This window comes from Plecotus auritus (genome assembly GCF_963455305.1).
Source record: "Plecotus auritus genome assembly, chromosome: 7".
In the NCBI taxonomy this organism is placed as follows: domain Eukaryota; kingdom Metazoa; phylum Chordata; class Mammalia; order Chiroptera; family Vespertilionidae; genus Plecotus; species Plecotus auritus.
In genome coordinates, this window is record NC_137774.1 from 165,860,321 (window position 1) to 165,883,966 (window position 23,646).

Sequence of the window (23,646 nt, forward strand, 5' to 3'; positions counted from 1 at the left end):
CATCCCCACCTCAGGGCCTCTCCCCTGGAATGCCCTTCTCCCAGGTGGCTTTTTCCTGTCACTCAGGTCTCAGCTTAATGTCTCCTCAGCAGTTCCTTGGAAACTGCATAACGTCGCTCTGAGCCTCAGTCTAAAAATCGTCCTGTGTTATTTACACCATGGCACTTACTACTTCTTTTATTGATTCTGTCCTTGTCACTAGAATATCCACCTAATGAGACGAAGAACCTTCTCTCTTTTCTTTCCTATAGTGCCGCTAGTTCCAAGCAAGGGCAGACACAGCATCGTTACATGTGTTCGCTGAAGGAAGGCTGTCATGCCTCTGGCGGTGGATGGCCCAGTGAGGGAACATTAATGGGATCAAACAAGTGATTAGAGTTGACCATGATGAATGCCATGAAATTGAGCACAGAGCAGCAAGGGTCTCTGAAGTCTTCTGGGGACACATTAGGAAATGAGTACATGCACTTGTCAAGAGAAATTGAAAACAAGATTAGAAATGTGACTGTGACACTGAATTCACAATTCTCTGCAAGGAATTCACGAATACAGCTCCTGCTCTGTGTGCACGGTGGCTTGTTGCATGCTGGGAACCAGAGTAGCTATTAGACAACCAGGTGCTGATATCTGGAAATGAGAACAACCACAGCTTCACCAAAATAAACCAAAGGGGGCAAACAAAAGAAAAAACAGCATTTATTTCCCCTATGTCCTCTGACCGTACATCACCTGTCAACCTGTCCTTGTCGAGGTTGGTGATCTGAAGGTGTGAGTGCAGAGTTCTCTTGGGCATGCTGGGCCAACACAGAAAGTCACCTCTGCTGGCAAGAATAACCCTTGTGTCAGCTTGTGTTTCACATTTAAAACATATGCTTTTAACATCTTGAGTGTTTGACTTGGGGCTATTGGTACCTAAGTAGGCCTGCGAGTGAGGCGTGTAAATTTTATGAAACCACAGATAACATCAACTAATAGGCCATGCTAGGAGTTCCAGAAGGTTTGCTTTTTCTCTGGGAGGAAATGGAAGTATAGTAATTAGCAGGGGTTTCAAGATGTTTTTGTGTGACTGTGTATAGAACACTCAACGTTTGTCCATGAGTTGGGTAATTATTTCCTGTGTGCCTTTCTTGTTTTAGTGGAAAGAAGCTCAGGCCATATAAAACTAATGGAATGAAACATTCTGGAAATGCTATTACATATTGATGCCATGTGATGTGTTGTAAATCATGTACTGTAAAGGACGGGGGTTCGGTCTAGACTTGACTACATCAATGTCTGCCTGGGTGAATGTCAGTAAATCCCCCTGCTCTTATGGACTCCAAATTTCTTTCTTTTTTAATTTAAATTCTTTGTTGTTTAAAGTGTTATATAAGTCTCCTTTTTCCTCCATTAACCTCTCCCCGGCCACCTCCACCCCCCAGCAGATGCCCTCACCTCCCCACTCCCCTCCGCCTGTGTCCATTGGTTATGCTCATATGCATGCATACAAATCCTTTGGTTGATTGCTTACCCCTTCACCCCCTGCCTTTTCTCATAGGTTGGACAGTCTATTCCATACGACTCTGGTTCTATTTTTGTTCATCAGTTTATGTCATTTCATTATATTCCACAAATGAGTGAGATCATGTGATATTTATCTTTCTCTGAATGGCTTATTTCACTTAACATAATGCTCTCCATCTCCATCCATGCTGTCGCCAATGGTGAGAATTTCTTCTTTTTTATAGCAACGTAGTATTCCATTGTGTAGCTGTACCACAGCTTTCTAATCCACTCATCTGCTGATGGGCACTTAGGCTGGTTTCCAAATCTTTGCTATTGTAAATTGTGCTGCTATGAACATAGGGGTGCATATATCCTTTCTGATTTCTTGGGATATATTCCTAGAAGTGGAATTACTGGGTCAAATGGAAGTTCCATCTTTAATTTTTTGAGGAAACGTCATACTGTTTTCCAGAGTGGCTGTACCAAATTTCTTTTTTTAAAAAAATATTTTTATTGATTTCAGAGAGGAAGGGAGAGGGAGAGAGAGAGGAACATCAACAATGTGAGAGAATCATTGGCTGTCTCCTGCATGCCCCACACTGGGGATTGAGCCCGCAACCCGGGCATGTGCCCTGATCGGGAATGGAACCTTGACCTCCTGGTTCATAGGTTGACACTCAACCACTGAGCCATGCTGGTCAGGCTCCAAATTTCTCATTGATAAAATGAGGCATCTGAGTGAATGTGTTCAGAGGTTTCTTCTTACTTTAAGATTGTGTATTATTTTTGTTTCTGTTACTAAAGGATTATACTTGGTATGTTTGATGACCTGTAATACATACTTATTGAGCTCTTACTCTGTGATAGTCTAGAGCAGAGGTTGGCACACTTTTTTTTTTTTTTTTTTTTTTTTTTTTTTTTTTTTTTTTGCTACGAAGGACCAGAGGGTAAATCTAGACCTTGGAAAGCAAATTATCTATATTAGACTATGCCAGTGTAACACAAATGCAGCCACAGAGCATACCTAAACAAATGGTCAGGGCTGTGCACCATAAAAATGTATTTACAAAAAACAGGTGATGGGCAAGATTTGGCCTATGGACCATCATTTGCCAATCCTTGTTCTAGAATCTAGACTGACAGTTATACTCTCTAAATATTACAGATGGCTTTAAAAAATAAATTTACATTACTTGGATATAAACTCTTTCACATGTAAACCACTTAGAAACGTGATAGAATATAGTTTATAAGTGCTACTTTAAAGTAATCACCAATCAATAAATGTAATAGACAGGCATTGTCTGGTTGAAAAGAAGGGATGGAGAATGGTGCGTGAGGTCATTAAGGAAGGATACAAGTGGATTCTAGGATTGCATTGTGCCTTGAAGTTTTCAACATTATATTCATTCAAGGCCTGTTGCACTACATATTAGAACAGAGATATTAACAAAAGTACACCATGCTTTTCAGTGGCTTCCTACCTGTTATGTTTGTTAGAGAGCAGGAGGGAAGATCATTCAGAAAGGAATGATCATTCATGTTAGTGATGTGGGGAGGTGAGAGAGTGAGGAGCTGCTTGTGGAGTGACTAGGGGTCTGAGTTGGGGAAAAACAGAAGAGAAGTGAAGAGCAGGTGAGTTTGAGAGGCACTGACAGCCAGGCCCAGGCAGTTTGACAGCCCGTGGAACCTTGCAAGCAGAGAAAGGCAGTGTAAGCTGAGCACAGCTTTGCCTTCCAAAGGCTGAGTCCATGTGTCTGGAATTTCATAGGACACCATAAGCTAATGCGCCTCCATCTGTGTGTGCAAATTTCATGAGAACTGGGGCGCTCATGATGCTGAATCTGACTTTTCTCCTTTCCAGTCTTCCTAAAAGATTTATCCAAAGCAGATTTCATTTTGCCTTTCTTCATTGAATATTGCTGTTAATTATTCACTAGAACAATGTGGGATGCCTGCCACTTTTGTTAATCTTTAGGCATCTTGTTGGTTTCTGTGGAAGAATACAAGGTAAACATTCTTAAGTAGAGAATTTTTTTATAGTGGTTTAGAAAAAAAATGAGGTTGCTGTGGGCTGTAAAATATGTGAGGAAAGAACACAATGAAATGTACTGAATGTATTATGAATGATATTTATCTGTTTTCCAGCCATATGTCTGTTTCAACTCATATAAAGAATCTGGCGAGTTTGATTCTATGAAGAATTGCCCCTTTGGAAAAGCTTTAGACTGGCCCCCTGGGAGATTCTGATGTTATCCTAGGAAACTGAGATCTCTTCTCAGATAAGCAGGTTAAATAATCCCCTGATAAAGTGAGAGAGTGATTCTGTGTCTTTCTGACTCATGCAGACCAAGGTATCTGTATTTGAATAGCTTCCAAGAAAATGTACATGGGTTTTATTATTATACTGATTATCATCACAAGAGGAATGACCTCCCAGTTGGGGGTTCCCAAAACCACCCTCGGGTTCAGTGATTTCAGTAGAAATGTTGTTATACTCATAGTTACGGTTAATTACAGGAAAAGGATACATAATGAAAATTAGAAAAGTGCATAGAGCAAAGTCTGGGAGAGTCCAGGTGTAAGCTTCTATTTGTCCTCTCCTGGTTGAATCACCTGCACAGTGCTCAATTCTCTTCGCAATGATATGTGACAATATGTATGGAATAGTGCCAACCAGAGAATCTCACTTGAGCCTCAGTGTCCAGGGTTTGTTTGTTTTTTCTCCTGAGTCAATAGCCATGGAATGCACATGCGACTACCTTAGTTAATTCAGTCTCTAGCCTTTATAGAGGTCAAACTGACACAACATCATCAAAGTCCCCAGCATGAGCCACATTGCTAGCATAGAGGATCTGGCATGGCCCAAGGCCCCCAAGTATACTAGGGCACATTTATCCGGCAGGGTATTCCAAGGTCTTAGAAATGATCTCCCAGTTGACAGTGAGGGGTCACACTTTTCTTGGAAATATGCAAGGATTGAGCACCTCAGACCTATGTAACCTCTCACTTAATTGATAGAGTTCTGCCAAAGAGTGGTACCTTTTCAGTTCATTTTGAATGGTTGGTCATGGCTTTCTTCCTTTGGCAGGGCTTTCACACCCTTAGCAGGTAGACTGTGATTTACATGAAATTGTATGTAAGAGGAGATTAAAACTAATGATAGATCTTCTGCCTGGTACTCAGGGTATTGTCAAAAGATACAGTTGGTCATCCTCATGGTACAACTGTGAGATAGGTGGAAATCCCCCTTCGCTGCCTAGAGTGGTAAGGGTGGGAACTTGAGACCCTCCCATGCCTTAGGTACTCTGCTGAATGCTTCATGGGAATTGATTTACATGTTCTTCTCAACATCAACTATTGTTTTCTTATTTCCCCTATATTTTATAGTTTGTTAAGAATCAAGTGAGGCAACTGGTGGTGGCCTCAAAGTCCCACAGATCAAGATTTAACCCAAGTGTGTCAAACTCTGAGGACCATGTTACTTTCACTAATGATTGGGCGAATGGAGGGCAGGTTGGTTGGAATTAGTCTGATTTATTTGCAGTGTAAATGGCAGTTGGTTCTGAGAAGACCCAGAAATCATTTGTTTTTCAATAATGGATATAATAGAACAATGTCCCTATTCTTTTTTTTAAAATATATTTTATTGATTTTTTTACAGAGAGGAAGGGAGAGGGACAGAGAGCTAGAAACATCGATGAGAGAGAAACATCTATCAGCTGCCTCTTGCACACCCCCTACTGGGGATGTGCCCGCAACCAGGGTACATGCCCTTGACCAGAATCGAACCTGGGACCTCAAGTCTGCAGGCCGACGCTCCATCCACTGAGCCAAACCGGCTAGGGCGGTGTCCCTATTCTTAATAGCTAGATGTGCACTGTCCAGTAGAGTAGCTGCTAGCCATGATTGGCTGCTGAGGACTTGAAATGTTGATAGTCCAAATTGAGATGAGCAGTAGCATAAAATCCACACTGGATCCTCGAGGACTTACAACATACACATGAGATGAAGATGCCTCAATTTTTATTTTATTGACAATATGTTGAAATGATATCTTGGATATACTGGGTTAAACAAATTAATTGTGCCTGCTTCTTAGCATTTTTTAATGTAGATATTGGAAAATTCAACATTACATGTGTAGGCCATATTATTACCTTTTATTGGACAGCATGCCTCAGAGCGTTTATCATCACACTTTCCTTGGGACCAGCTAGCATTTCTATTCTTCAGTTTACCTCTCTTGTGTGTATGTCACATCTTTTTAGCTAAATGATATATACCTCAAAGGCAAATGTGTGTCTTCCATTGCATCCTAGCCACTACCTACCATGGGTAGGATGTAGCGGGTACTCAAAAAACGTTTGCTGACTACAGAAATAAATTACAGTGCTGCTCCACCATTCTCGATGTGTATGACTCTAATGCTTATCCCTAACGTTCCTAGAAAAATCTGGGTCTGTCTTGGAAAACATTTTATTTTTGATGTATAGATAAAGTCAGTACTTCTGCAAAAAGACCACCTTGGGACTCAGTGGAATGGCTTTGGTATGAAAACTTTTTTGCACAATCTGGGCTTGTCTCTTGAGTTCTTGCAGCTTGCTCCTTCCCTTGAACCCTGAGATCTGCAGAGGTTGTAGCTTAGATGAGAAGATACAGATTTTCCACTATCAAACAGAGAGAGAAGAAACTGATAGTCCAAACTGAGTATGGATTGCGAGAAAGAGGTATTAGCTCCAGGAAATGATTTATTTTCTTAAAGCCGAGGTCTGGCAGTTCCTGAATACATGGCAGAACTAAGTGTAGGAATATTTTAAGCCAAGTGCCCTAAGGTTCTAAGAGATGCCTGGAATGATCTTGTGCAGTCCCAGTAGTTCCCCAGGGGACAAATGGTCAGCAGCTCTTCCACAGCAAGCACATGGCCACTCCTGGAATAATCCTATTGCCTGTCGAATAGAAATGGTTCATTTTTATATTTTTAGTCATATTAACACCATTTGTAATTCTAAAGTTATAAATCTAAAGGAAATTACTTTTTAATGTCCTCTGGCACAACATTAAGATTTTGCAATTAGATTTTATAGCCTACAGTCATAAGCTGCAGGTCACAAGGCAAAATTAAGACTCCTGTGCACCAGGAAAGTTTCCTGTGGGTGGTGCAGGGTACTTATAAGCCACACAGAGTTTAAGGCAGGGCAGCCCTGGCACCACCTTCATAGCCTGGAGTACAAAGCTGGTCATAGTTCAGGAGTTTGAGGTTCTTGGCTTGTGAATTTGTATGATCTTTTATTTTATTTATTTTATTATTTTTTTTTTATATATATTTTATTGCTTTTTTACAGAGAGGAAGAGAGAGTGATAGAGAGTTAGAAACATCGATGAGAGAGAAACATCGATCAGCTGCCTCCTGCACACCTCCTACTGGGGATGTGCCTGCAACCAAGGTACATGCCCTTGACCGGAATCGAACCTGGGACCCTTCAGTCTGCAGGCCGACGCTCTATCCACTGAGCCAAACCGGTTTCGGCTTGTATGATCTTTTAAAGAAAGTCTGTCTTGGTGGGTGGATAAGTAGAAATTGCTTCTTGTGTGAGTTATCCAGCAATAAATACCTGCCACTGATTAGTCTGGTTCTTATCCTGCAGTTACTCGGAATAATTGCTCCATGTAGTCTAATGAAATAGGAGGTTTCCGTGATCTTAAACGTTAGACAAAGGGGAGGCAGCGCCAGCTGGCCAGGAGGAGCTGGAACCTAGCTTATTGGCATCCTAGAAGCGTCTTTTACCCCTTGCCAGTTGTGTCCAGGTAATCTTGCACAACTCAGAATTTCTTGGGCTGCAGTAGCCTGGACCCCCACCTAATGTTGATATTGAGTTCCTGAGATTGAACAAGTATGTCTGCTTTGGCAGGAAATTCACACAAGCAAGCGAGAGCTTGGGGAAACAGTGGGAATCATGAATTCCACTCGATTCAGAATGGGAGTACATTTCAACTGGTCACGGTGGTAGTTGATTCCAGTGAAATTTTGCTTCCTAAATTTCTCTTATAGTACATGTTCAGGAAAAATATCAAACACACTTGTTTAGTACTATATTATCCTTCAACAACCTAACTTTGAACAAATATGTCTGAAAGAAATCCCTTCGATGAGTGCAGCGTGCCCTCAGCCTGCCCCCAGCCAGCCTTTTTCTAACCCTGCCTCCCCGTGCTGGCTTGCCTCTCCTGCCCTTTCTGGAATAGTGTATGCATTCTTTCCTATAATTTAGCAGGTTTGTGGCTATTATTTAGTGCTTACTTACATTGTGAACATATAGTATACCATGCTTTCCAGGCTGTAAGACATAGCTTAAAATGAGACTTGTGGTTTTCAAATTAGGTTTGAGTTAAGAAGACCCAGATCAGGAATGCTTCAAGTGAAGTGAACGATCACAGCTTTTGGTTTCTTAGAAATCCAGCAGGCAGGCTGTGCAAGATGAAGCAGTGAACTTCAGAAGAACCCATTTCCAGAGTACAGATATTTTATAAACTTGCAGCTCCTGGGTTTTTCCATGTGAAGAATGGATTAAGTGTGTTACATGTCTTTGCAAAGAAAACGTGACAGAACCCCGACTCACATGGAGCAGAGATGGAACTGACAGAACCCCTGACTCACATGGAAAAGAGATGCAACTAAAAGCAAAGATGATGTGAGACAGCACTGTTCGCAAGTTAAAACAGTGCTTTAATGTGTCATGCTTACAAATAAAAATGTCAAGGAGAGATGCTTTATGCATTCTTGATATGTTGGATTTTTTTGCTTTTACTGATATAAGATGTTTAGTGTATATTTTATATATACAAAGTATATATATGTAATATCTCAGGACACTTATTAAAATACACATGTATATAAGCAAATATACACTGAGTGACTAGATTATTATGATCTCTGAATGCATAATAATCTGGCCACTCAGTGTATATCCTATATAATAAAAGGCTAATATGCAAATTGTCCCCTCAACCAGGAGTTCGGCCAGCAGGCAGGCCGGCCAACCGCCCATGTCCCCTCCCCCTGGCCAGGTTGGCCGGACCCCACCCATGCACAAATTCATGCACCAGACCTCTAATATATATATACACTGAGTGGCCAGATTATTATGCGTTCAGAGATCGTAATAATCTGGCCACTCAGTGTATATTAGAGGCCTGGTGCATGAATTCGTGCATGGGTGGGGTCTGGCCAGCCTGGCCTGGGGGAGGGGACATGGGTGGTTGGCCAGTCTGCCTGCTGGTATGGGCAGTTGGCCGGCCTGCCTGCTGGTCGAACTCCTGGTCGAGGGGACAATTTGCATATTAACCTTTTATTATATAGGATATACACTGAGTGGTTAGATTATTATGCATTCAGAGATCATAATCTGGCCACTCATTGTATGTAAATGAACATATTGATGACTGTATCTAGACATAACTATGTATAAATATATATATATATACATATATCTGTATCTAGATATAAATATGTGTAAATATATACTTATATATACTTACCCATTTATATATCTATGCATTGTATATGTGTATAAACATGTATATACCTACATTCATACACATATACATGAATACATTATACATAAATATAGATGCAGTTATTTTAGTCCTTTAAAATACTATATTTGAAGAGTTGTATGTGTTCTGACAAAGACTAATCCATGGTCTTCCCTCTTGGTTATTCTGCTAGTGCTGGGCTGGGGAAGATAGAGATTGGTAAAGAAGTCACAGGACTAGATTGTCCCCTTTGCCACTCATTGGCATGTGGCTTTGGGAGGTCATGTAACTTCTTTGCCCTTTGCTTTATCAACTGTCAAGTTCAGGGGTCGATTGCAGGATAGCCAGTGTCATGTCCTGCTGGAATGACTTTGGTTCTACTAAGTCCCACATAGGAGTTATAGTGAAAATAATTGAGCTTGAACATTTGGAGGAACAAGATTGGCTTGCTATTTTTCAACCTTTCTACAAAGCTAAAGTTAGGCAGAGTGTGTTTGCCTATTTCTAAGTGAACTGATCTAACCAGGCGCTGTCTTAGAAAAAACATGATGAAGGAGAGTAACTTTCCACTGTTGGGTTCTTACGCTGCATGCCTTGTTGTGTGTGGTGACCCTGGTTTCTGTCTGCTTTGCTCTGTGGGACCTTCCTTTTTCCAGTTGTGCCCTGCCCACTGGGCAAATTGAGGCATTCTTTCCTGTCTCCATCTGAAAAACCCCACCAATTTCCTGCTTTCCAATTTAGCTCTTTTGGTGGGTGGCAACTGCTGTTTTCAATAAATTATTCCATGCTGCTCTATTACTAGGTGCTAAGGATTAATGTATTTTATACATTCCTTGGAAAATTGGTTTTAAATTTGGATGTTATGGGAACATTTCTGTCGTCCTATTTTGGTTTAAATTCCAGCTTATCTGCTTACCACTTATGTTACGTTTGGCAAGATATATAACTTGTCAAAATCCCAGGGTTTTTAACTTTTTACTTTTTATTTCTACAAGAAAGATTATAGATCTGGCTTTACAGGATTATGAACATTAAACAAAAGAAATTGTTAACATGTAAAAATACCTAATCAGTTCCTAAAACCAAGTAAATACTGAAAATATAGACAGTAAGAAAAAAGTGTAAATAAGACATATCGGTTATTCTGATTTATTTTTTTCATGAGCATCATTGTTTGTGAATTTGCATATTTTCTCTCTGATAAGGTGTTTTGCCTTGGCCTGCCACTCAACAAACACATGAGGCTTTGGGACCGCTGACTTAAGAATGTCAACAACTGTAGAAAATTTTTATTTATTTATTTATTTTTAAAGTATATTTTTATTGATTTTTTACAGAGAGGAAGGGAGAGGGATAGAGAGTTAGAAACATAAATGAGAGAGAAACATCGATCAGCTGCCTCCTGCACACCTCCTACTGGGGATGTGCCTGCAACCAAAGTACATGCCCTTGACCGGAATCGAACCTGGGATCTTTCAGTCCACAGGACAATGCTCTATCCACTGAGCCAAACCGGTTAGGGCTGTAGAAAATTTTTTTTTTTTTTTTTTTTATTTTATATATATTTTATTGATTTTTTACAGAGAGGAAGGAAGAGGGATAGATAGTCAGAAACATCGATGAGAGAGAAACATCGATCAGCTGCCTCCTGCACACCTCCTACTGGGGATGTGCCCGCAACCAAGTTACATGCCCTTGACCGGAATCGAACCCGGGACCTTTCAGTCCGCAGGCTGACGCTCTATCCACTGAGCCAAACCGGTTTTGGCAAGTAGAAAATTTTTATAAGATTTTACTTGAGCCAAAATCACAACAGTTGCCAGGGAGCAAGATCTCAAGTGCTCAGGAAAATAACAGTTTTGCAGTTTCTTTCTTGCATTTGAAATTAAGGAGGGAATTTAAGGAAGATTAATGAAGGTGGGAGAAAGCAAGGCGGGGATTGGATAACAGGAGAGTTAACCAGATTATATGCCCCCTTGAGGGTGGGTACACTTATTTCCATGGTGTGTTAACCTAGATGCACAGAAACAATGGATAGGGCTTGCTTAAGGCAAAGAGAAACCTTTTACTAACAAATTATATGCCTGGGGTGTGACTACCCACCTGACCTATCCAGTTAGGAATTTATGATCAGATCGCCCTGCGGAGTTACTTTCCCTAGAACCCCTTTTTTTCTCCACAAGACTGAAATCTATTGTCATCACAGAATTTCGGATAGGACTTGGGTAGCTGAAAGCCTGATGTATCTTATTTTAGGGGTGAAACATGGTATGTGGGTGCTGCCCACCCACTGTGGGAAGTGCACGTGACTTGCTGTGAGTGACTGTGGGTGGGTCAGGCCTGGAAAAGCAGACAGGAAAGGAGGAGGGAGGAACATGGTAGCAGTCTGGTCGCAGTTATCTAACCTGGCACAGTCCTGCCATGCGTTTCTTCTTCTTATGTCTTTTGAAAATTCCACTTCTTTGTTTTCCAATCATATTTTTAGCTCAGAGTGCATTGGTCAGATGGATTATGTAATGCACTGAAGCTGAAAATGAAGTCCCTAGAAGGGAGATGCAGGCCAACTCTATAGAATAATAGTTATCTTTGCAATAGGACGGTTACTTTCACCACCTGGGGAAAAGGCAGGCAAGGAGAATTTCCAGAATGCCCAGCCAAGAGTACACAGTGCTTTGCTCCCCCTGCCCTACTGGGCCCCCCGACAGAAGGGCCCTTCTGCAGGAGGTGAGAACCCAGCTTGTGCATTTTCAGAACAGTGTCCTGTCCCCCCATATCACAGTTGAATGCTTAGACTGCTTAGAAATTCAGCCATTGCTCCTTCCCCTTTTCATTCCAGAATGTTCTTCATTCCAATAAAGCCAATCAGTGATGGTATTGAAATTTTCTTCCCCTTTAAGGATCATAAAACCTTAGGAATGAAGATGGTGAAAGTGTTTTCTCATAGGGCTTAACTGACTTGTAGATTATGGTTATTAATAACTGGAAGCCCGGTGCACGAAATTCGTGCACGGGTGTGTGTGTCCCTCAGCCCAGCCTGCACCCTCTCCAATCTGGGACCCCTCGAGAAATGTCCGACTGCCCATCTTGTGGTGGCCATCTTGTGTCCACATGGGGGAAGCCATCTTTGACCGGGGGCAGTCGGACATCCATCTCACAATTCAGGACTGCTGGCTCCCAACTGCTCGCCTGCTTGCCTTCCTGATTGCCCCTAACTGCTTCTGCCTGCCAGCCTGATCACCCCCTAACCACTCCCCTGCCAGCCTGATTGATGCCTAACTGCTCCCCTGCCAGCCTGATTGCCCCAAACTGCCTTCCCCTGCAGGTCTGGGTCCCCCGCAACTGCTCTCCCCTGCAGGCCTGGGTCCCCCCCCCCCCAACTGCCCTTCCCTGCAGGCCCAGTCACCCCCAACTTCCCTTCTTTGCTGGCCTGGTAACCCCTAACTGCCCTCCCCTTGCTGGCCTGATCACCCACAACTGCCCTTTCTTGCAGGCCTGGTCCCTCTCATCTGCCCTCCCCTGCTGGCCATCTTGTGGCGGCTATCTTGTGTCCACATGGGGGCAGCCATCTTGTGTGTTGGAGTGATGGTCAATTTGCATATTACTCTTTTATTAGATAGGATCACAGCAGTAAAGACAATAAATGTTGTATTGATCGGTTGACATAGTAACTGGCTTTGGGAGAGTCCACCTTTTGCAACTGTATCTCACTTTTCTCTATTTAGCGAAAATAAACTCACTTTCCAACTGAAGAGGCCATGTGTTTTTCTTTCTTCCTCGTACGTTTAAAATGTGTCACATAGGAAGGTACAGTTTTGATTTACGGCAGTTTAGGAGTATAGTGTAGTGGCTACAAACACCACCTCCCAAATCAGGAGCTGAATCATACTAGCTGTGGACCTTGGCAAGACTTGGTTTCCTCACCTACAATAGGGTGGGTGTGAGAAATCAGGAATTGAAATGTGTCAGGTACATAGCACCTAGCAGATGGCATGCACTGTTTAAATGTTAGCTATTTTTGTTAGCCGCTTTACCAATAATCATGTCGTCAGCTTTATTATTATCTCCATGTGTGGTGTTAGATATTGATTGAATAAAAATATAATTTCATGAGAATTAGGAAGAGTAAGTCTTGATTTGAAATTTTTATTTTAAAAAATCTTTATTATTAAAAGTATTACAGATGTCCCCTTTTCCCCCCATTGAGCCCTTCTAGCCTGTACCTGCTCCCACCCCCTCCCCAGGCCTTCACCACCCTATTGTCTGTGTCCATGGGTTAAGCTTATATGCATACAAGTTCTTTGGTTAATCTCTTCCCACCCACCCACACACCCCCACCTTCCCTTGGAGACTTGACAGTCTGTTCCCTGCTTCTATGTCTCTGGATCTGTTTTGTTCATCAATTTATTTTGATCTTTAGATTCCACATATGAGTGAGATCATGTGATATTTTGTTGCCACCTGTGCTTCTGTGCTTCCCCACCCTCCTTTGGCCCCTTCTAGTTGAACCTGTGACTCAGTTTCCAATATGGATTTCAAGTTTGCCAAAGAAGTTTTGCTGCCGTACTTACTTGATTCCTTAATTGACTAGAATTTGAAGGAGAAAACAGTGAAACTCAGGCCACTCAGAGCCGATCTTATTCCACCAGAGAAGTTTCCATTCAGTGTTTGCCCGCAATCTGCTGGGTCTCAGGTGATCAGTGCTGCCGCCCAGCCAGGCAGAGCCATCCATCTGGTTTTTGGAAGGACTGTCAGGTTTTGGACAGGTGCTGTTCTTCATCAGCACAATCTCCTGTGATCCTTACTTATCAAGCACTAAAAGGTTTTCTTGGCTTATAGCCATCATTACCTTGGATATTTAGAGTGCTTTTTAAAAAAGCAACTTTTACTTCTTTTACTTTCATTTTTTTTTGTGGGGGAGATGACTAACTTGAATCTATGAAGCTAGTCTCTAGTTTATATATGCCAGTTATTTGGACCACATTTATTAATACTGGGTATCCTATCTAATAAAAGAGTAATATGCAAATTGACTGTCACTCCAAGACACAAGATGGCTGCCCCCATATGGTCAAAGATGGCTGCCCCCATGTGGACACAAGATGGCCACCACAAGATGGCCTGCAGGGGAGGGCAGTTGTGGGCAGTTAGGGGTGACCAGGCTGGCAGAGGAGGGCAGTTGGGAGAGATCAGGCCAGCAAGGGAGGGCAGTTGGGGGGAACCCAGGCCTGCAGGGGAAAGCAGTTGTGTGCGATCAGGCAAGCAGGGAGGGCAGTTGGGGGGGATCAGTCCTACAGGGGAGGGCAGTTGTGGGTGATCAGGCCAGTAGGGAGGGCAGTTAGGGGTGACCGTGCCAGCAGAGGAGGGCAGTTGGGGGAGACCAGGCCAGCAGGGGAGGGCAGTTGCGGGGGGACCAGGCCTGCAGGGGAGGGCAGTTGGGGGAGCAGGCCTGCAGGGAGGGCAGTTAGGGGTGACCAGGCCACCAGGGGAGGGCAGTTGGGGGGGATCAGTCCTACAGGGGAGGGCAGTTGTGGGTGATCAGGCCAGTAGGGAGGGCAGTTAGGGGTGACCATGCCAGCAGAAATTGGGCTGGCCGGGGAGCAGTTAGGCGTTGATCAGGCTGGCAGGGGAGTGGTTAGGGGTGATCAGGCTGGCAGGCAGAAGCGGTTAGGGGCAATCAGGCAGAGGCAGGTGAGCGGTTGGGAGCCAGCAGTCCTGGATTGTGAGAGGGATGTCCAACCGCCCGTTTAGGCCCGATCCCAGGCCCGAATTTCGTGCACTGGGCCTCTAGTATATTTATAAAAGCAATTTTTCTTAAAGCTGTGACATTAGGTTCTTTAAAAAATGGAATCAATACACTTTTGGTAGATGTTACTAAGCAATTATGTTGGTGCTTAAATAGTAGTAAGAAAAGGCAACATGAATCATTGCAGCTCATTTTGCAATAGAAAATCAATGCCAGAGGCCATATTTCTTTCTTTTTTTCTTTTCTTAAACATGTATTTATACGTGTGTTTATTTGAGAGAGAGGAAGAAAGAGGGAGAGAGTGGAACTTCAATTGGTTGCCTCCCATATACACCCTAACTGGGGGTCGAACTCACCAGCCAGGGCTGCCAGAGGCCATATTTTAACAATCATGTTTGTGCAATGAATGAATTAGCTAGGATGATCACTATTAAATATTAAAAACTATAAAGTATTCAATTAAAATGTACAGATTTTATGTTACTATTTAATTTCCACACCGGTCATATTGCCTTTCATATTTAAGTTCCATTTCATCATATGGTTCTTTCAGCAAGATCACATTCAGTAAGATCAGAAGAGAGGGTCAGGAGGAAAAGGTGAATGCATTACTTGGGGAAAATGAGCATGTATTAAGAAAGGAAATGTTATTGAAAGTTATACCTCCCTCACTCACCACCTGCTGTGTCCCATCCCCAGATAACCTCACTCTCCCTGGCCTTTCTTTGGCCTCTGATGAGCTTACTCACCACCACCTGCCCTGGTCCTCTCTCCTGTCCTGACTCTGTACTCTCCTAGTTCTTCTTTTGAGCCCCTAACTGTTCATTTTCTGATTCCTTAGAAAGCAAGATCAATAAATCTTCATGTTACTATTGAATTCTGTTATTGTGTTGGTGAATTCTATGGATAGATTTTCTGATGTTAAGGTTTTCTGAGCCATCCTTGTTTTTCTGAATTAAACCTATCCCATATGAAAAAGTGTGTGTGTGTGTGTGTTTGTGTGTGTGTGTGTGTGTGTGTGTGTGTATGATATGCTAATATTTAGCTGTGTTCTTAAATGATGGCCCATAATTTTTCTTCCTCATAATGCCCTTGTCTAGCCTTAGTATCAAGATTGTCAAGATCATAATAGCCTCAAAACCGCAGAAATAAGAGCTTTGACTAATCTCTGAAATAATTTATATAAAATTGGAATTATATGTTTCTTCAGGAGTTGGTAATACTTAAATGTAAAACTGAACCTGTAGCCCTTTTTGACATACTGTACTTGGGAGTTTATTATGTATTTTGTTTGGGTGTTTGAAACTCTAATAACAAAAGAGTGTGATGAAAAGTATTTTATATGTATTTTAATGAGGGGACTATGCATAATATTCTTTTAGGCTGAAGGAAAGGGGCATTATAACAGGGGAGGCTAATCAAAGGATACAAGAGGTAATTTAGGGTTGGGATCAAAGACCAGGGAAAAGAACGGATTGAAACCAAGTTGCAGGGACTGATCATCCAAAAGAGGACAGAGCATGATGATTCTGATCCTACAGGAGAAGTTGAGGCGATAGGTATTGGTGCAGGTATATTTTCAGTTAGACAGATGGGTGGGTAGGAACTTTGTCTGAAGGTCCTCCTGGGATCCAGTGAGATAGAAGGTCCTGTGATGTGCAAAGTTGAGCTAGACAGACCTTGTGGAAGAATGCACATGAAAATAAAAAAAGGAGCAAATATGCAGATTACCCAACTTGGATATAGCGTTAACCATAAAAATATACAGTTTTAATGGGGAAGCTAGTTAGCAATTTAAATAAGGAAAATTGAACAATATTGACAGAACTATATGCTGGTAACTCATTTTCCCCTCTTCACATGACTTCTTTTATTATTTTAATATTTCAGGAAGTAGTGTAACCATTGCACAGTATAGGATTTAAAACCTGAAATATGTGTCTCTATCCTTTTTATTTTTTGTCACTCTCATTCAATTCTTTTAAATGAAAATAAAGATAACTGCATGGGAAAGGATTTAACTCAAATCTTTCCTTTCCTTTTACCTAAGCCCCAAATCATCTCTCCTTTCTATGTATAAATACTTCCTGTAACGCTATAACCTCCTGCATTTATAGATACCGTGTTTAAGGGACATTTTAGCGCTAGTTCCCTAACTGAATTAATAAACTCCTAGAAGGACTGTTTATTAATAACTTTTTATAGTTCCAGTGCCTTTTTCATACTTTGCTATAAATAAGTATTTTGTTTCAATTGACTTTCTTATAAGATGAGAAATTTATATAAAGTACTAAGAAAAAAATCACCATATATATATGAAATTTTCAAAAAACACATACCAGTCTCTACTTAACTCAACCTTGGTTTCTTTTAACAGAATAGAACTTCCAGTTGATCACTTTCCCCCTTAATAACTGATAACAGAGAAATACCATATTTGTTACATAAAGCTAATACTTGAAAATAATCCATCTCATTTGCATCAACAAAGGCATTTTTACAGGACATGTTATAGGACATGCGTATATTCCTATATTAGATCTGTTTTTAGCATCTGCTTTTGCTGAAAGAGATTTTTCCTGTGCTGCACATTTTTTCCTTGAACCAGTAATTTTGTTGATTGGACAGTAACTATGTGCCTATTTAGTCAGTGTGATACCACTCAAAATGTTTAATCCAAGAAAAAGGGACAATCAGATGACATGGCTAATTGTCAGGGATGATGATAAGGTATGGCACAAATGGCAGGTGAATCAATGCATATTTTTTCAGTGTCAGAAATGAGCTAATGAAATTTACTAAAATGGCTCATGAAACACCATTGTAGCCCTTTTCAAATACTGTCATTTTATAAGAATAGGACTCTGGGCTGGAGGCCATTTCATAAGATTTAACAGTGCTTATAAAACACACACACACAACAAAACAAACACTGTCTCGAGAGAGAAGCTGTTTCCTGATTTCCCTTAGAAAAAAGATGCAGATGAGGCCTGGAAGTAACTGGGGACCTCTCATGTTGGAAGGACAAGTCTAATCATGGGGCCAAAGTAGAAACCCAAGGGAAGGGATCTGGAACGTCTACTTTGAAATAAGGCAAATGGTGCTCCAAATGGTATTTGTCCTTGTTCCTATGCAGGCTTTGGTGATTTTTCCAAGTCTTCCGCTCTTTCCTGTCAAGTTGCAGAGGAAATGGTCTTTCTGTGAATGCTATGTTATTTTCTGCCCAGCCCAGAGCCAGTGGGAAAATGCACATCTGGCTTGTAAATCACAGCCATGCGTTGATGCCTCGCTCGCTCTTTATTGGGTGGCTGTCCTCTGCGCTTTACACACTCTCAGTGTGGATTGTGTGACCTCCTGATGGAAACCTCCAGTGGCCCCTCCAGGGTCACGTTGGGGGACCTTTACATCCTCTCTGAAATGTAATGTTTGCTACCTGAAGTGCACTCTCTGTGGTCCCCAAAAGAAAAATCATTCATTTTTACCTTTTCATTTATTTATTTTTCCTGTTTAGAAATTGGCCCCTGGTTACGGGAGTTCAGAGCGAAGAATGCTGTGGATTTCTCGCAGTTAACATTTGACCCAGGACAGAAAGAACTTGTTGTAGGAGCAAGGTGAGAGATCTAACCTTTTGCCACCACACATATTTCCGGACTTCATTTTACATCTGTGCTAGTAACACGTGAGCTGCTCTGCCAGAGGTGACGAGTGCTAAGTAATAAATTCTTCTACGGATGAAATGCAGTGTGAGTGTCATAAAGCAGTCTACTGAGAGTAGGATCACTCCTGCTTTTTACAGCAAGTGTTCATTGGGTGCTCCCCATGTGCCAGGAACTGTTCTAACATGAATTCATTCACTTTTTCCTCCCATGAATCCAGAGAGGTAGGTATTGTAAGTATGGTCCACATCATATTTTAGAAATGAGGAAATTGAGGTAGGAAGTGGATAAATACGTTGCCCGGGGCATGTTTATTGTGTCTAATAATAGATGGACCCAGGTTTTAGACCCAGGCAGTTAGGCTCCAGAAACTGTATTCTCAACTTCTCACTAGATTCCTCAGTAAAACTGTAGAGATCAAGAGACCATAATGTCCACTCTGGCCCATGTTACCTTTTTTGTGACCATGATGAGGCCATTTACCAGCCAACTGGGAATTCAAGGAAGTTGTTAGTCTTTATATCTCTTAAGGTGCACAAGTTCCTATATTTAGGTCAAAATTTGACATTCCAGTTTGACATCAAGGCCACTAGAACACAGACAGTCAGCACAGATCTTAAGTTTTCCCCTCAAACTTAGCATGATTTCCTTAGAAAACAGACATAATCCTAGCATTCAAGTCATCTATTCTTGTCAGTGTATTTTGAGGATGATGTATTTAAAAAACACTGTAAGCATCTTTTAGGAAAAATGACATTGAGCTTGAAGAAAGAGGTAATTTGTAGATTTGAACTCTTTTGGAATCTAAGCAAAGTACTTTGGACAATGAAGTGCTCATCTTTTTAGCCCAAATTTACAAGATTATGAAACATACCTTTCACAGCGAGAGAGGTTGTTCAGTTCCCACATAGACCTGAGTGAAGCTATATCTGACTTAAGTTCTGGGCACTATAGACAAACATTGAACATATGGCATTGTTGTTTTTGCTGTCAGCTCTTAAGGTACCCTTGTGCATCCACCCAATACTTGAAGACATTAAGATGTATGGCTCTAACTTTAAAGTAATAGACAGAAGGGGGTTTAATTCCTGACACTGAACATGTCACCTGAATTTCTTTATGTTTGTACATAGACAGTGAATATGGACTGGATGGGCTCACTTGGTGTGCTTTTGCTTACTCCAGCCCATTGCTAATACTTGGTGGATTTCTGATGCTGATTTCCATGGAATTCCATCACTGGAAGCCTGAGCTCTTTATTGCAGAGATTTTTAACTGGTTTGCTGGCCTCCAGATTTTCTCTCCTTTCTACATAGCATGGCCAATGTCATCTTTTTAAATATCTGCTTACAGTAGCTCCCATGGGATAAACCTTGGCTTTTTCATGTGGTGCACCAGACTCTCTGCCTTGCGGTCCCAAATCACTTTTTTTTTCATTCTCTTCTAGTGCAGGCATGTTAATTATTTATGTTACCCAAAAAGTAAAAAGTTCTCTTTCTTGCCTCTGGGATTTGGTTACTTTTCTGGAATATTAGCTGCCCGTCCAACCCACCACAAGTTATCTACTTGGTGAACTTTTAGTAAGGATCTGGCTCAAGGCTTCTTCATCTGGCCTGACCTGTTACATTCCTAGCTCTGTATGGTCTTATTAGAATTCCTATTAGATGACATCTGTCATCTGCCTTCATTAGTTCACTTAATGCATTATTTCTTGTCCAGTGTCCTCCACCCCTTATGATCAGACCGTGACTTAACAATGGAAAGAGGATGTGTCTGTCTCGTGTTTCTCTAGAATGCAGCAATTTCTCATCTTGGTAAAAACTCAGAGATGTCTGTTGTTTCAATGTATATATTTCCAGGATTTGATTTGTATGTCACTCCTCTGCACCTGGAGGAAACGTAAGGGAAAAGGGGTATGGGTTGAAGCAGATTCATTCTAGATACCTACATTTTGGCAAGGACACAAGCGAGTGGCAGCCCCGAAGCCTCAAAACTAACCGTATGGAAGATGAGCTCTTTCCCTTAGCCACGAGGCAAACAGGCCCCCTTCTGGGACAGTGGGTGCAAATATGACCTCAGCTGGGGTAGCTGGCTCAAAATCCCTCATGCAACTCCAAAGAACTTTAGAAAAGGTTTTCTTGTGAGCTTGACTCAAAAGACACTCCATCAATTCTGGAGATTGAACAGGTTGCACCACACGTATGCATATACTTTTCCAGTGGCTGGCATTTGGTCAATGGCACATAATGTCCTAATGAATGTGAGAAGCCACTGAGCAAAATGGAACTTACAACAGAAATCTCATAGTCCCTCTAGGCTAGAAACAGTTCCTGGGAAATATCTTCCTCTTAGTGCCCTGAGGAATATCCATGCTAGTGTTCCTGGAAGTCTTTATCTACCTCTTCTCACCACAGCCACAGCCCAGCCACACCAGGGGGGACTGGACTAGTCATTGAGTCAACCTAGTATGCAGTATGGCATGGTGACCAGCAGCAATAGGATGTCCAGACTTAGCACATAAAAGTCCAGGATATGCAGTTAAATGTGAATGTCAGATAAGCAATCCTAGGACATGGGCTGTATTTTCTATTCTAGTACAGTGCATGGCACATTGTAGACACTCCATAAAGAAAGGGTAGCCTGGACTTGCTTAGCTGTGTGACCTTGAGTCCATTTCAGAGTCTAATTTTCTCATCTTTAAAATTGATATAATTATTTCTATTCCTTTCAGCTGTTGTGAGGATTAAATGAAATAACCCAGGAAAAGTGATTGTCACAGTAACAGGCACCCAGTAAGCACGCAGCGGTGGGGAGCTCTGTGGCTATCTATGGGGTTTGGCATACATGTGCATATATATTTTGGCCGATATCACTGAGTAAGAATAGGACTTTTACCTAGAAGACTTGGTGGGATTAGGTTCAGAATGTTTGGGAAGGAGAGTGAGCCAATTTTAAAACTAAAAATAATCCAGCCCTCAGATTCCTGTTTGGGAGGGCTTTAACCTAACAAAAAAAGTTTAGGTAGCAGGTGTATATTGTAGAAATCTGTAATGATTTAAATATATGATGGATAGAAAAATGCCATGAGAGTTTTTGTTTTTTATTTATTAGCACTAGGCATTGTAAAATTGTTTATTGGATGGCTTCATTTTATACCAGTCACACTTTATCTTTCTGAAATTAAACTCAGTTCAAGATTCTGTGTGCTCTTTGCCAAAAGAATTTCATTGTGCAGCAAAACAAAAACTTTTCCTTAGGCGATTTGGGTAATGACAGAAGGTCCTTGCATTTGAACTCATACATTTCTGGAAGGATCTCTAACTCTACCATTTTCAAGGAGCACATTATCTTTCATAATATTTGAAAAGCATTGACATCCATAGCCTACTTACCCAAGCCTTTTAAAAAATTAATAATGGTGTTTTAAATTATATGACTCAGGCATTTTTATTGTAGAAAATATGGAAAATACAGTAAAGCATAAAGAAAAAATAAGTTCAGAAATAATCACAGTTAATCTTTTTAGTTATTGCCCTGCTGTATTTGATTCTAGTGGTTTATATTATGGGGTAATATTTTCTGACTGATTTTTATATATTTTGTCCAAAAATCTACTAAAAGCAGCTCCCATGATATGTAGATAAAACAAACAGAATGAAATTCCAGAATGAAAGAATATGTTGTGGTTTAGAGATATTTGAATAGATAATTAAGGAAATAATCATAGTACTAATAGATCCCAAAGTTGACACAAATGTAAGTTTCCTGCATTTAGAATTGTAACACCAAATGTATGGGAGGGTGATTCAGTTCTCCAAATGAATCTGATGATCTTTAGTGTTTCAGGTTCATTGTAAAGATGGCAGGAGATCCTGTGCTGAATTTAAATATTATTCCAAAAGGTGACTAGCTTAGGATGCACACAGTGCAGGGAGTTCACAAATCATCCATATTTTAATAAAGCATAAAGCCATACAGCAGTAAGGAAAAGAGATTCTCATCAAAGATAATAGGGGTTGAAAAAAAAAAAAAGATAATAGGGGTTGATTTCATCTTTTCTTGTTTGTGTTTTGAGTTACTTTGTTCCTATTACTTTATTTCTGGGTATCTGCATTATCTCTGACAAGGTCAGTGTCAGATAAAATATAAATTGAAGGGCATAGAAAGGCTTGCACTCACCTGTAAGCTCTCACACAGTCCCCTGGGAGTCCAGGAGACCCAACCACTTGCTTATGATTAAAGTGGTGGAATGGAAGCCCGTGCACCCAAAACTTGGGTCAGGTAATCATCATAATTGATGACAAATATAATGATTTTATTAAAATTGCATCACAAAACGGGAGCATTATCAGGATATCAATGCACACCTGACCTGAGTGAGTTCCAGCCCACAGTGCATCTCGCATAGAACTTACTTAATGATCAGTGGATTATTTCCATGTATTGAAAGGTATGTCTGTATATATGTTGGTACAAATAGTATAGATTTATAAGAAGCATGTTGATTACCTAAAACTAAAACAAAAAACTGAGTGCTTCCGAGCTTGGTATTCCTTAAATTGTCACAACAAAGTGGTTTTGAAAAAACATTTTTTTTGGTATTAATTCGAACCATTTGTTTTGCTCATGGTTTGAATCTACCAAAGTAAAGATAAAAAGGAAAGATAAATTACTTCTGTTGTGCTGGGGCTGCATTTGCTTTAAGTATTCAAAGCATCTATTCCCATAAGATGACATGGAATGAATGGGCAGGCTTCTATTTAATTCGAACGAGTTCCTTCTTTCAAGATGGCTTTGTCACTAGTTCTAAACAAAGGACTCTATATTTTAGATTCATAGAGAAGTCATTTTTTTTTTTAAAAAATTGACTAATGTAATTCTCTCTTTTTGGTGGTTATAATTCTTCTTTTCATCTTAAAGTTTTAGCTTAGGACTAATTGGTTGGAAGCAGCAGGTAATTAAAAGGAAACTGGAGATTTTTATGAGATTTCTGCCTCTAGTAGCCACAACTTCTATTTCCCAAGGGCTATATTTTAGTAAAGTGTGTACATTAAAGGAAACTCCTGCTGAATAGAATGAAATCAGCAATTAGGAGTGAATCCAAAAAGCAGCAGAACACCATCGTGCAAAGAAATCCCAGGTAACGGTGATATTTATGTTGTATTTACATTAATTACAACTTAGGAAAAGCAGCTGGTGATGAAAAGAAGGGCGGTGCTTTTCATTCTT

General features: G+C 40.9%; 1 protein-coding gene across 2 annotated transcripts in view; it reads left to right on the plus strand.

Moving 5' to 3' along the window:
* The window catches only part of SEMA5A (semaphorin 5A), a 400,847-nt gene that overhangs the window by 180,959 nt on the left and 196,242 nt on the right, over positions 1-23,646 (plus strand). For both annotated transcript variants that reach the window (XM_080679990.1, XM_080679991.1), the window contains exon 4: positions 18,273-18,372. In XM_080679990.1, coding sequence (XP_080536116.1) covers positions 18,273-18,372 — 100 coding nt within the window. The remainder of the gene's footprint in view (positions 1-18,272; positions 18,373-23,646) is intronic.